At 33.6% G+C, this 13,324-nt stretch overlaps 1 protein-coding gene across 5 annotated transcripts in view; it reads left to right on the plus strand.

Moving 5' to 3' along the window:
• Positions 1 to 13,324, plus strand: part of thraa (thyroid hormone receptor alpha a) — a 48,736-nt gene that overhangs the window by 20,759 nt on the left and 14,653 nt on the right. For 2 of the 5 annotated variants that reach the window (XM_051101330.1, XM_051101302.1), the window contains exons 2-4: positions 3,721 to 3,920; positions 12,452 to 12,513; positions 13,180 to 13,301. In XM_051101330.1, the coding sequence (XP_050957287.1) occupies positions 3,871 to 3,920; positions 12,452 to 12,513; positions 13,180 to 13,301 (234 nt within the window). In that variant the 5' untranslated portion in view covers positions 3,721 to 3,870. Of the gene's footprint in view, positions 1 to 3,720; positions 3,921 to 8,525; positions 8,634 to 12,451; positions 12,514 to 13,179; positions 13,302 to 13,324 lie in introns of those variants that run through there. The other 3 variants (XM_051101313.1, XM_051101306.1, XM_051101321.1) reach the window with 3 other exon arrangements.

Below are 13,324 nucleotides of genomic sequence, written 5' to 3' on the forward strand. Positions count from 1 at the left end.
TGTTCAGAGTGTGTTCAAGGCTCTATCGTTGAATCAAGCAGATGTAAAGAATAGTTTTCCTGAGGGAAGGTTATGTATGCAGCAATAACCAAGGCTGCTGCAATGCCTGTCTACACACTCACCACCACACACACAATCAGATTGTTCCATTAGAAGCTATTGACCGGAACTATTGAATGGGTAAAGTGGAACTACAGTAGCTTGTTGAATAAAATCAGTTTTAACATTTGTTCAGGTTGGTACTTTAATTATTTTCAACAAGCGTGTACTTGCTGAACATAAGAAAAACTCCCAGTTTTCTGCTTTTGAAAAGTTGGTAGTAGTAAAGTTTAGGTGTGGGATAGGATTAAGGAATCTAAAATTCGGTCATGCAGAATAAGGCATTAATATGTGCTTTATAAGTACTAATAAACAGCCAATATGCATGTTAATTAGCAACTAGTTAAAGGTGATAGTTCACTCAAAAATTTAAATTACCTCATGATTTACTCACCCTCAAGCAGTCCTAGGTGTATACGACTTTAGTCTTTCGAATGCATACCATCAGAGTTATAGGCTCTTCCAAACTTTATAATGGCAGTGAATGGCTGTTGAGATTTTGAAGCAAAATAAAGTGCATCCATCCATCATAAAAAGTACTCCACATGACTAATAAATGTCTTCTGAAACTAAGTGATGCGTTTGTGTGGGAAAAATATCCATATTTAAAATTTTATAAATCGTAATCTCTAGCTTTTGCTAACTGTCGTATGAACATTTACGAAAGAGTGGCGTTCCAGCGGATGACGTAGGATGTAGGCGTAGCGTACTGTACTGTGAGAATATGCTATAGTCTCGCAAGAACCAAGTTTTGTTTACAACTTGGGATGCATGATATTGAATTTTTGCTGATATCCAATATGCCAATGTTTTTCAACTCATTTTGGCCGATGATGCTGATACTGATATATTTATTTTTGTTTGGAAACAACAAGTCTCTCCTATAAGCAAATTATTTTTAATTTTGGTTAATTTTTGACAAGAACTTATTTGTTAGAACTAAATAAACAATAATGAAGTTCTTTTATAATAACAGTACATTAAAGCTTTGAAAATGACTATAAATAAACTATATACCAATAGCTGCATTAAAAAAAAAAAAAAAAAAAAAAAAAAAAAAAAACATTCCAGAAAAATGCAGTGGTAATGGTGACATTATTTAAGATTTAACATTTGTAGATGGTCTAAAGCAAAAAAGTTGTAAAAATTCTGAAAGTCTTTGTCGGCTCATAGTTTCATTGTTTAAAAAATGTAACATATTACACATTAATAAATAAATCAGTATATATAAAGTAATTTAATTTTCAAGTGTCATGTTATTATTATTTTTTTTTTCCATGTAAGCTATAGTTTCTGACCTTTAAATCAAAACATACGCATTATTTATGACATCAATTACTGCTTAATTTAATCAGAAACACAGTCTAAATGTTATTTGTGTGTTTTATTTTCATTTTATTAGAAGTAGGCCAACAATGCCCCCTACGAAATTAAAACTCCTTACTGAACAGACGTTAGAACCCGGCTGCCGCTGCACGTGCTATTACTTTATTCTATCACACGCTGAACGCGCCATTCTGTATGAGCATTCTCAGATTAAATGCAGTGATCCAAAACAGTGAATCTAATCACCATTCAGGCAAAACTTTGCTTCGAGAACCGATGTGATCTAATCGCTAGCACACCCTGAGCACATGTGAGTTATTCCTCTTATTGGCAAGTCATATTGGCATAATCTTTCATTTCAAGGTTTAAATATGGATATTTTTCATACACAAACACATCGATTCACTTCAGAAGATATTTATTAACCTCCTCGAGTCGTGTGCTTTTCATGATGGATGGAAGCATTTTTTTGGACTTCAAAATCTCAACACCCATTCACTGCCATTATAAAGCTTGGAAGAGCCAGGAATTTTTTTAATGTTTTTAATGTCTGAAAGAAGAAAGTCATATACACCTAGGATGGCTTGAGGATGAGTAACTCATGAGGTTATTTTCATTTTTAGGTGAACTATCCCTATAATAGTGAGAACAGGTCCCTAAACGAAAGTGATACCATGAGTTTATATCTCACAACTTGGAAGTCTGATAAAAAGTTACGGTTACCAGTAACAGTTTTTTTTTTTTTTTCCTGTGGCAGAAACAAGCTTCAATACTTATGTTATATTTGCAACTTTTTTTTTGTAAGACCCAAGAATTGTTTACTGCATTTATGATTAATAATATTTTATAGTTAACGTTTTTTTGTTATTCTAATTCAAATTGATAAAATATTGAATCATATTCATAATGCATATTGTTTGTATTGATGTAATACACTGTAAAAAAGAATTTGTTGAGTCAACTTAGAATAATTTGTAACCTGGCTGCCTGCATTTTAAGTTCAGTCAACTCAAAAAAGGTTTATTCAACTTGAAATTTTAAATTATATCTAAGTGACAACTTAGATATTTGAGTTGAATCAACTTAAAATTTGAAGGCAGCTGGGTTACTTACCCATCTGTTAAGTTTAGCAAATACAAATATCTAAGTTGTTACTTAGTACAACTTAACATTTCAGGTTGACTAAACTTATTTTAGTTGACTGAACTTAAAATTTTAAGGCAGCAGGGTAACAAATTATTTTAAGCTGACTCAACAAATTGTGTTTTTTATTTTTTACAGTGTATGTGACCCTGGACCACAAAACCAGTCATAAGGGTCAAATTCTTTAAGTTGAGATTTGCATATCATTTGAAAGCTGAACAAATGAGCTTTCCATTGATGCGTTCGGACAATATTTGATCAAGATACAACTATTTGAAAATCTGTAATCTGAGGGTGCAAAAAAATCAAAATACTGAGAAAATAGCCTTTAAAGTTGTCCAAATAAAGTTCTTAGCAATGCATATTACAAATCAGCAAAAAAAAAAAAGCTACATCTCTATATACTAAATTGTAGATTGACCAATCTGAGGCCAGAATCTGTAAAATAAGAGATTTAGCAGTTTATTGAGTTTGTGTTCAGGGGCGCCTCATGTCTGATCTTGTCTAGGGTGTCATCATGTGAGTCACGATTTCATATATCATACTACTTCAGACTGAAGTAGTTTTATTGGCTGTTTAAGGCGGCAAGATCCTGAGGTGTGATACGCAGGTGATAATGCATGTCAGCGCAGAGAAAGAACAGGAAGTGTGACAACCTCGACAAACTAAATCTCTACGATCTTTAAAAAAATGAGTACATTAATCCCAAGATGGGATGATCTTCTGAATTATTAAACACTGAGGTCAGCCATTATGGAATAACCCAGTTCAGCTTTCCTATAATTAGATAGAGGCCGAGCGGTTGCCTTGGAAACGGCAGAGTTATTGACCTTGCACGGTGAAGCCATATCAGCTTCAGCGCAAGGACGGAAAAATAACACACAGGCGTGAGGGTTGCGCATTTATCAGTTGGCCTTTTCCCTCTAATGAGAGCAGCTTGGCCTGAGCTCCGGGGGCAAGAGTTCAGACGCCATGATCTGGTGCGCATGTGCACCACCGTGTGTTGAAACTGAGTCACAGCTGCTTCACAAATGAAGTTTGGTGCAGCCTCTAGAGGACGCGAGCAGTGAGGACGTGTCATGTTGGTGATTTGATTAGAGAAATTCGCTCTTTGTGTTAATTCGAGATGAACTGTGTTTGTCTTTCGAACAGGTGTAAAGCCAGAAACACACGTGGGGGTTTGTCACCATGAGCCGTCCTATAGCAGCTGACTGATAGTGAGCCTGCATATGCTAAGCGAAGCGGTGAGGGTCGGGTCCGCCTCAGTCTCGTGTGATTGGACGCTGGATGGAATCAAGGTGAATGGAACACAAAGAGCAGGAGCTTAACCTGCCAGAGGGAGATGAGACACGGTGAGTCGTCCTGTGTGTATTTATGAAACATGTCAGCTTTTAAAGCGGTAGCTCAGCCAAAAATGACAATTCTGTCAGCGTTATTCACCCTCATGTGTGACTTTCTTTCTTCTGTGGAGCGTAAAAGAAGAGATTTTGAGAAATGTCTCAGTGTTTTTTTTTTCTGTTCATACAATGAAAGTCAATGGTAACTTTTATGATTTCTTTTATGTTTAACCAAAGAAAGAAAGTCATACAGATTTGAAATGTCATTAGGTTGAGTATATGATGACAGAATTGACATTTTTTGGGCAAACTGAGTGGCTTGATTGACTAATCTGCTGATATTTGGCCAGTTTGAGATGACCAATAACTGTAACAATAACTTAATGCCTCCAATTGCTAATATATATGTATATATATGTATGTATATATATATATATATATATATATATATATATATATATATATATATATAATTCAGAATACTACACATACAACTTACCAAATTAATTAATAAATAATTTTTCACTATTTTCAGTAAAATAATCATAATCATTCAGTTAAATAATAACCATTTGAGTGGATAATAATAATAATAATAATAATAATAATAATAATAATAATAATAAAAATAATAATAATAATAATAATTATTATTATTATTTTATTTATTGATAAATAAATAATCAAGAAGATTTGTGACTTTTTGTCAAATTCATATAATAAAACTTTCCACTCACATTGTTATTCTGACACATTAATAATAATAATAATAATAACAATAATAAATATTATAATAAATATAATAAGCTCAAAACAATCATTATTATTATTAATATTAATAATAATAATAAAATAATAATAATAAATATTAGAATACATTTAATAAACTCTAAACTATTATTACTATTATTAAAAATTATAAATAAAATGCGTCAGAATAACAGTTTAAGTGTAAAATAATAATAATAGTAGTAGTATTAGTAGTGGTAATAATAATAATAATAATAATAATAATAATAATAATAATCATCATCATCATTTTATTAATTTTGTTAGATAAATAGTCCAGCAAATTTGTGATCTTTTTCGTCAAAATCATATAATAAAACTTTCCACTTACATTATTCAGACTAATTCATAATATTAATAAAAATATAATATAATAAACTCAGAACTAATAATAATAATAATAATAATAATAATTAGAATTTATTATATGTATTATATGTGGTATTGTTATTGTTATTGTTATTATAATCATTATTAGTGTATCAGAATCACAATTTGAGTGGAAAATAATATGAATTTAATGTATTATTTATTTGATATATATATATATATATATATATGATAATAATTATTATTAAATACAATTATCAAATTGCATGTTTTTGCACATTTGTTTTTTAAATCAAATAAAAAATTTAAATGAACATGAAATACTGATTTGAGTTGAATTTATTTTATTATGTGATATGAAAGAGATGGCAGAGTAATAAAAGAGAGACTAGATAAAACTATATTGGCTTCCAGGAACAATGGGCAATAATACAGTGTAGTGTCATTATACAGTACAAACATATTTAACATACTTTACTGATCAATCAGAGAAGTATATGATAAAATGAAATATAATCATTAATTTAACATTTGAACACATATAAAGAGTCATTACAGCACACATATGCAGGAAGTCTTTAACATCACCCAGCCAAATGCAATTGTAATCCAGAGCGCTTGATGATTCATCCAAGTGTGTGAAGTGTTTTACGATTAGATGATACGATTAGATATGGAATAAGACAAATAGAGAGTGAGATTATAGTGCAGGAGAGAGAGAGAGAGAGAGAGAGAGAGGGGTACAGAAGCCAGATGGGGCCACTGTGTAGCAAGGGACAGTTCAGGACACTGAATCATTACGACAGTCGGTGGATTGTCTGTGACCAGTGTGTGTCATTGAGGCAGAGTGTGTGTGTGTGTGTCTGTGTTTGAAGCGTCCAAGCACGTGTCTCTCACATGTGCTGCCTCACGGTCGCGCCCTCCCCCCAGACGTTCAGTTACTGCATGCACAGCACAGCACACACACACACACACACACACACACACACACACACTCTCACACTCAGTTTCAGAGCCCTGTGGGTCAGTTGTGGGATTGTTATGCAGCTAGAGAAGTTTCAGATGGTTCCCTGAAAGGCAGATTTGTCCTGCGCCCTACCTCGCCTTGACCCGCCATTTAATTACGCTTCTGTAATTTGATTAGCAGAAAGTGCGCGTGAGTGAGCATTTAAAGGCTTATGCACTCTGAGTGTGAGCGCGCTCATCTCTCAGCGCCTCGGCTCCTCTCTCCTCAAAAGCTTGTGCGGGAATTAAAAAGGAGGAAGCGGAACTTTGACATGGATTTTGCTTTGATGTGTCATCCGCTCACGTGTAGCTTAGGCCACGAGATTCAAGCGGATAGAAACTCTCATTTTTAACTTGTTCCTACTCAAAGAAATGCAGTTTCTGTTAATAATGTTGTGTATGGTTTTTTGATTGATTTTCTAAGTAGATGTGTGACAAAAATATGCAGTGAGACTACACAGGAAATCTTGGAATAAATTTTTGTTCTTTAATTAAATTTTTTTTTTTTTTTTTTAAATTAAAAAAAAAAACCAAAAAAACATTATTTAATTATTTTGGATCCCTGACTGTTATTATTATCAAATAAATGTTAAACAAATCTGTGACTATTTCTTTGAACTTTTTACATTCTCATATTCTTGTTAATAAATGTTTAATTTGTTGTGTTATAATAATGATAATAATAAATGTAGTAAATTAAAAAATAACTGCAATTATCATCACCATCATTAAAATTATTGTTATTATTTTGTTATTAAAAATTTGAATTTAAAAATATGAATATAATATATACTTTTTTAAGTGCTGTTTTGATAAACCTTAAATATATTTTGTAATAATGAAGAGTTGACTGTACATAATCCACAATACTGCGCTTACAATTTACCAAATTATTCAACAAATAATTTAGCACTATTTTTAGATAATTAATCAAGCAAACCTGTGACTCTTTTTTGTACTTTCCTAAAATTTCTATATCAAAACTTTTTTTTTATCATATTGTTATTCTGACATGTTCATAATAATGAAAATTATAATAAATATAAGAAACTCAAACAGTATGTTTGTTGTTGTTGTTATAATAATGCTAATAATAATAATAATAATTTAGAATGTATTAATATTGTTGTTTTGTTGTTGATAATAATAATAATAATAATAATAATAATAATAATGAAAGTAATAATATAATCATAATATTTTATGTATCATAATAATAATTTGAATGTAACAGCAACAACAATAATAATAACAATAAAAGTCATAATATGATCATAATAATTTTTATAATTAATGTATCACAATAATAATTTAAGTGTAATAATAATAGTAACACATTCTGAATTTTAATGATTATTATTATTATTAGGAATAATAATAATTGCAATGATATTAATCATAATAAGTTAGATTTTATTATTATTGTTATAATAATAATAATTATTATTATTATTAATGTATCAGAATAACAATTTGATTGTGATAATAATAATAATTTTAGAATTTATTATTATTATTAATAATAATAATGTTAATTTTAGAACTTATTATTATTAATGTATTAGAATAATAATTTGAGTGCAATAATAATAATAATTTTATTATAAGTATATAAAAAGTATATAAATGAAGTATGTTTAATGATATTTAACTTTTAATGTCAGTAACTGTTGAAATATTCAATTTGAATGAATCAAAATAGAAGTGTTTTCACTAATTGAAGTAAAATTAATGAGAATTTTTACAATTTTCCTCTATTTTAGGTCACTAATTAAACTAATCTGTGACTATTTCTTTGTACTTTTTACATTCTCATAGTCTTGTTAATAACATTTTTGCTTATTTGTTTGCCCTAATAATAATAATGATGTAGTGAATGAAAAAATAACTACAATAATCATCCCCATCATTAATATTATTGTTATTATTTAGTTTATTGTTATTATTAAACGATAAAGAAAATGTATTATTATACATTACAGTATTATACCCTATTATTATACTAAACTAAGTATTATTTTTATTGTCAATGCTGTTTATATTATTAGTTTTAAACATAAGGACAAACAAAAATATTTTCACAAGCGTCTCAGTATTTTCAACCCAACATAATGTTTGTGCGTTGAATTGATGCACTGACGATTTGTAATGCCGTGTGTTCTCCTCTAACGCAGCTCTGTTGATGTTTTATGCATGAGTGTATTAATATGCTAGAAACTGAATATTAGTATGTGAAGTATGTGTAAATGACAACACAGTAACAGTCCTTTAGCATCCAAAGACAGATGGCAGAGGGTCCTTTGCCTTTGACAAAAGCAGCGAGAGAGTGAAGAGGAGGATGAGAGCGGAGGGTTAGTGATGGTGGAGAGGTGGGGCTCACAGGGCTGATGCACAGGAGCTGTGGCAGGAGGAGGAGTGTGTGGAGAGGGAGAGAGAAAGGGATGGGATGGGATGGGGTGGGTGAGGGAGAGAGAGAAAGAGAGAAAGAGAGAAGTGTCATCCTACCAGCTCAGAGTCCCTGCTACTGCAGATAGATTGCTGACAGCTTGGCGAGAGGAGGGAGACGGCAATCATGCACATTTTACAGCCCCATTATGTCAACAGGTCAGAATATAAATGTTCTTTCTCCATCAATCCCATTCCCTCTGTTTGTTCAGTCGTGTCTGTGAATGTGCGGGCAGATTGTCAGTTGGACTTAATGCTGTGCTGTCCTGTAGAGAAAAGTCATTTCATTATTGTCAGTGGTTGGATATTGTGTGTGTGCGTGTGTTTAATGAATCTCAAACCCCACGTGACCGATAATGGGATTGCATTAGAATGTATTGCATTTGATTGCAAGTTTGCTTATTCATTTCAGTTATTATTTGCACTGTTTGCAGTCATGTTGTAAGCTTTGAGCTGTAGATTTGTCATGTTTTGGTCGTTTATATTACAGCACTGTCTTCATGCATTGAATAAATAATGTAACACTAGTGTATATACTCTGTTCAGCTCTATAAACACAAGCATTGCCTCACTCTAGCTGGACTATGTGCCGGTTCATGGAGGTGTGTCGGGTTCATTTGCTGTACACTGCTACTGAGTTGTTCACCACCAACTGAGGAACTTGCATGAAAGTGTTGCTTATGTATTTTATTGTGTTTTTTGGAGTCATGAAGGCAGTCACATGAATTGAACAAAAGAAACCGGTTTGCGGTTGGGTTTGCTGCTGTTCCTTTAGTTTTACAAGGTGATGCAACACTGTTGATAGACAAATTATGGCGGTCAGCTGAGGTGAATAATGCAGTGTGAAATTATTTTAAACAGTGCCACCGCGTGGTGAACACATGTATTTATTGTATCCACTTAGTTAAAGGGATAGTACGTGCAGAGGGGAGTGCTTTGGGGGCTGGAGAGCCTGTCCTTTTTCCAAAATTAGCCAGAAGTGGCCACTCTCCACAATTATCAACAATAATAAGTGGTCAAGTGGTCAATACAACATAACGCATTTGAATAATTATTATGACAACATGTACAAAACAATAACTAATGGCTCAAAAATCTGAAAATACCTGTTTATTTTTACTTATATCTGTCAGTCTGAGATCTCATTGCTGTTGAGTGTCTATAGATTGTGTGCATCTTAAACAAGCTCAAATTTCATTTAATAATGTGAAGAGGAGTGTTATCTTCTCGGTCTTTTTCATAAATCAGTTGAAAACTATGTAGCCACTCTGTTTTCTTTTTTTTAACAAACTGAAATTGCTAAAGTAAAAGAAGTTGCATTCATTGTAAGTAATCCTATTACTGCATATACCATTTACTGTTTGATGAAACTATCATTGTTTCTTAAAGGAGACCTATTATGCCCCTTTTTACAATATGTAATACAAGTGTCCCCAGAATATGTCTGTGACATTTCAGCTCAAAATACCCTACAGATCATTTATTATATAATGCCTATTTTGAGTGGAAGCAGAAACATGTTGTTTTCGTGCATGTCTCTTTAAATGCAAATAAGCTGCTGCTCCCCACTACCTTTTCTAGATAGGGCTGTGCCTTTACAGCAGTGTTGTCAAGTCTTCAGTTTTCCCGTGGAACTGGGCTACTTTAACACTGTTACCGTGGGTTGTTTTTAATGTCCATGGGTTGAAGCTACACCAATGACGTTATATTTAGCTCCTGAAATACGAGTTTACCAGGGGAATGCAGACACAAAAAAATGTGTATTTTATCCCTCGGAACGTGATTTTTTTTAATGGGGGACCCCCCCTCAGAACATGATTGGGAAAATGGGTAGCAATTGGGCAGGTTTTGTTGTGAAAACCTGGCAACCCGGCTTTATGGCTCATGCCTCGAATACTAAAAAAACATCAGTTTGGTTTTGATTATCATGTGTATTGCACTGAAATCATGTATTTTAAAGCCATATCAGTTTAAATTTCTGAAGTTTAAATCATCCAAAGCACGCGCACAGAAAGCGGCTGTCACACGGCATGTGAGTACTAAACTAAGTTCTCTTTAATGGCTTATTAAACTGTCAAATACACACAAGTTTATGTTAAAAACACACAGGAGTTACAAAAACAGTCAGTTATGTCTGTGAATGTAGCTCTCATGTCTTCTGTGAGCCTTGGACTTGTGTTCTGTGCTTGTCTGTGCAGTTAGTGACAGAACAGTTAACATGTGCTCCAACTATTGCCATGGTGTTAGAACTGGTACACCATTGTCATTTATGAAAACTAAATATGGGTGGAAATGTGCAGATTAATGTTTTCTGGGTTGGTAGATGCACTATAGCACTTAAACATGGAAAAAAAAATCTGATTTTCATGATATGTCATCTTTCAGTGAAACCCAGGTACCACCAACAGGCCTATTATGTTAAGTATAAGCAGCTCAGGAACACGCAAAAGTATATATATATATATATATATATATATATATATATATATATATAATTTTACTAGTAATTGCTAAACTTTCCTACGCGGAACACAAAAGTAAATATTCTGAACAGTTTTGGTTCTCATTGACTTCCACTCTTTGGGTGAAAGACAATATTCTTAAAAAAAAAGAAAGTGTCTGAATGTTTTAGTGTTTGTGCTTTCTGAGCTTAATATGCTCCAACAACAGTTGCAGAAACAACTGTGGCCTTGTCCCAAATGCTACCCTAAACCCTTGTGGTCTTCCTCTGAGTCTGTGCTTTTGTGACGTAATGCCACTTTGACTGTTGGGTAGAAGTCTGCAGCAGAGCTTGCACCAGTGCGGGCTTGGCTCGTGAGCACCCTTCTGAATGCTGAAATGATGAATGGGACACCCTATGGTCTCGCAAGTACACATGAAGTGGAACAGGGCCTTGTAGAAGGTTGTTCATAGGTTGATTAACACAACTGTTTCTCATTATTGTGTTTGTTTGAATATTCTGACTAGCCTGACAAAGCAACAGCAGCTCAATCAATGGTGTGAGTTTGGGGCAGGACTGTCTTTTTGTCTGACCAATGACAGACAAGTGGAGTGTTTGGGCTTTATTGTGTTTGATGATGTTCCATGTTTTACCATAAGGCCTTACAATATGTAGTGTAGAACCATGGAAATAATAATGGTATGCATATTACACTATCGTTCAAAAGTTTGGGGTCAGTAAGGTTTTTTATTTTTTTAAGAAATAGGTGCCAAGTTCTGTCATGAAACCCTAGATGGCGCAGCCACAGGTTGGTGGGTTGTTAATGCAAACTGATGAAATTTACAGTGTTAAACTACTTGGCACGAGCTGATTGGTTCATGTTGCATATGCTGCCAATGAGCTTGCTGCTTTACATTTAAATGTCTGGTTAGCATTCACTACAGCATTTCATAGCACGCTTTCAGAGTTACTCTGAAACCCTCCACCTCCCTAGCTCCACCTGTATAGATCTGCTACGTGCTATTATATATGCTACTTGTGCAGCATCAGCAGTATGTCTTAAATACTCACAGCAGCGTATCGGTGTATTCCCAGCAGCAGCAGCAATAATCTACAACAACAGCAATAACCAACAGCAGCAGCAATTCAGCAGCAGAGCAGAGATCTATTTCGCCAAGAGCAAATACATTAACATTGTCATATCCACTACCGTGCTAAAATTCTCAAGAGTTGACAATGTGAAAAAAATGTTATTTAGCGAGGATGCATTAAATTGATCACAAGTGACAGTAAAGACTTCTATTTCCAATAAATGCTGATCTTTTGAACATTCTTTTCAAAGAATGCTGTATAATAGTTTTCCACAAAATATTAAGCAGCACAGCATTGATTTTCAGTTACATTTGCAATTTATAATTGTGAAGATAAGGAGCTTTTATATATTTTATATTTTAAATAGCTTTTGTAAAATGCCAGTCTTGTCAAATATTAGTAGATTTGATTGTATATTTATTTCCCCTCTCTTCTTTTTCTTCAGGTGGCCGAATGGAGTGAAGAGAAAAAGAAAGAATAGTCAATGCTCTATGAAGAGCGCGTCTGGTAAGGATTTTGGATCCGGTGTCACTGCAGTCTAAACCCAAAACATTTTTGGCTTGTAATGCCCAAACGTGCCCCTCCTGTGTGTTTTGAGACAGCAGATTTTGAAAATAATGACCAAAAATAAATATTTATATCTGTGTGAATTGTTAAGCACAATTATTGTAGGTAATAGGTGTCAGAAATCACACCAATGCATCTATATTTGAACAGTTCAGTTGAGTCCACAGTCCAACATTGTCCAGATCATTTTGGAACAAATGGAAAATTCTAATGTCATCTCCTCACCCTTATGATTCTCAAAACGCTTATGATTTCCCAGAACACAAACGGAGTTATTAAAAATATGACAGTCGGGGTTGTTGAAATGGTCTCTCAGGGTTGTAAAGGTAGTTTGTGTGTGTGGCTACCTGTGATTTCCTCCATTATGAGGTGTAATTTCCTACGTCAAGTGTTTTTGGTCCCCATGTGGAAAACAGCTCAGAAATCATGCAGAATGATTTGAATATCTAAAATAGCAGAAAGTTGTGTGAGGAGTAGATTTAGGGTAAGAGGATAGAAAGTACAGTTTGTATGTTATAAAAACCATTACGTCCCCATGAAACATGGAAGCCAGTGTGTGTGTGATTGTGTTCTGCTGTAACAGCCCATCTCCTCCTCCTCTTCTAGTGAAGATCATCTCTGTTCCAGGGTATGTTCCTAGCTACCTGGAGAAAGATGAGCCATGTGTGGTATGCGGGGACAAGGCCACCGGCTACCATTACCGCTGCATCACATGTGAGGGCTGCAAGGTGAGATTTCCAACTCTTCAACC

The sequence above is a fragment of the Labeo rohita genome, chromosome 3, assembly GCF_022985175.1.
Source record: "Labeo rohita strain BAU-BD-2019 chromosome 3, IGBB_LRoh.1.0, whole genome shotgun sequence".
NCBI lineage: Eukaryota > Metazoa > Chordata > Actinopteri > Cypriniformes > Cyprinidae > Labeo > Labeo rohita.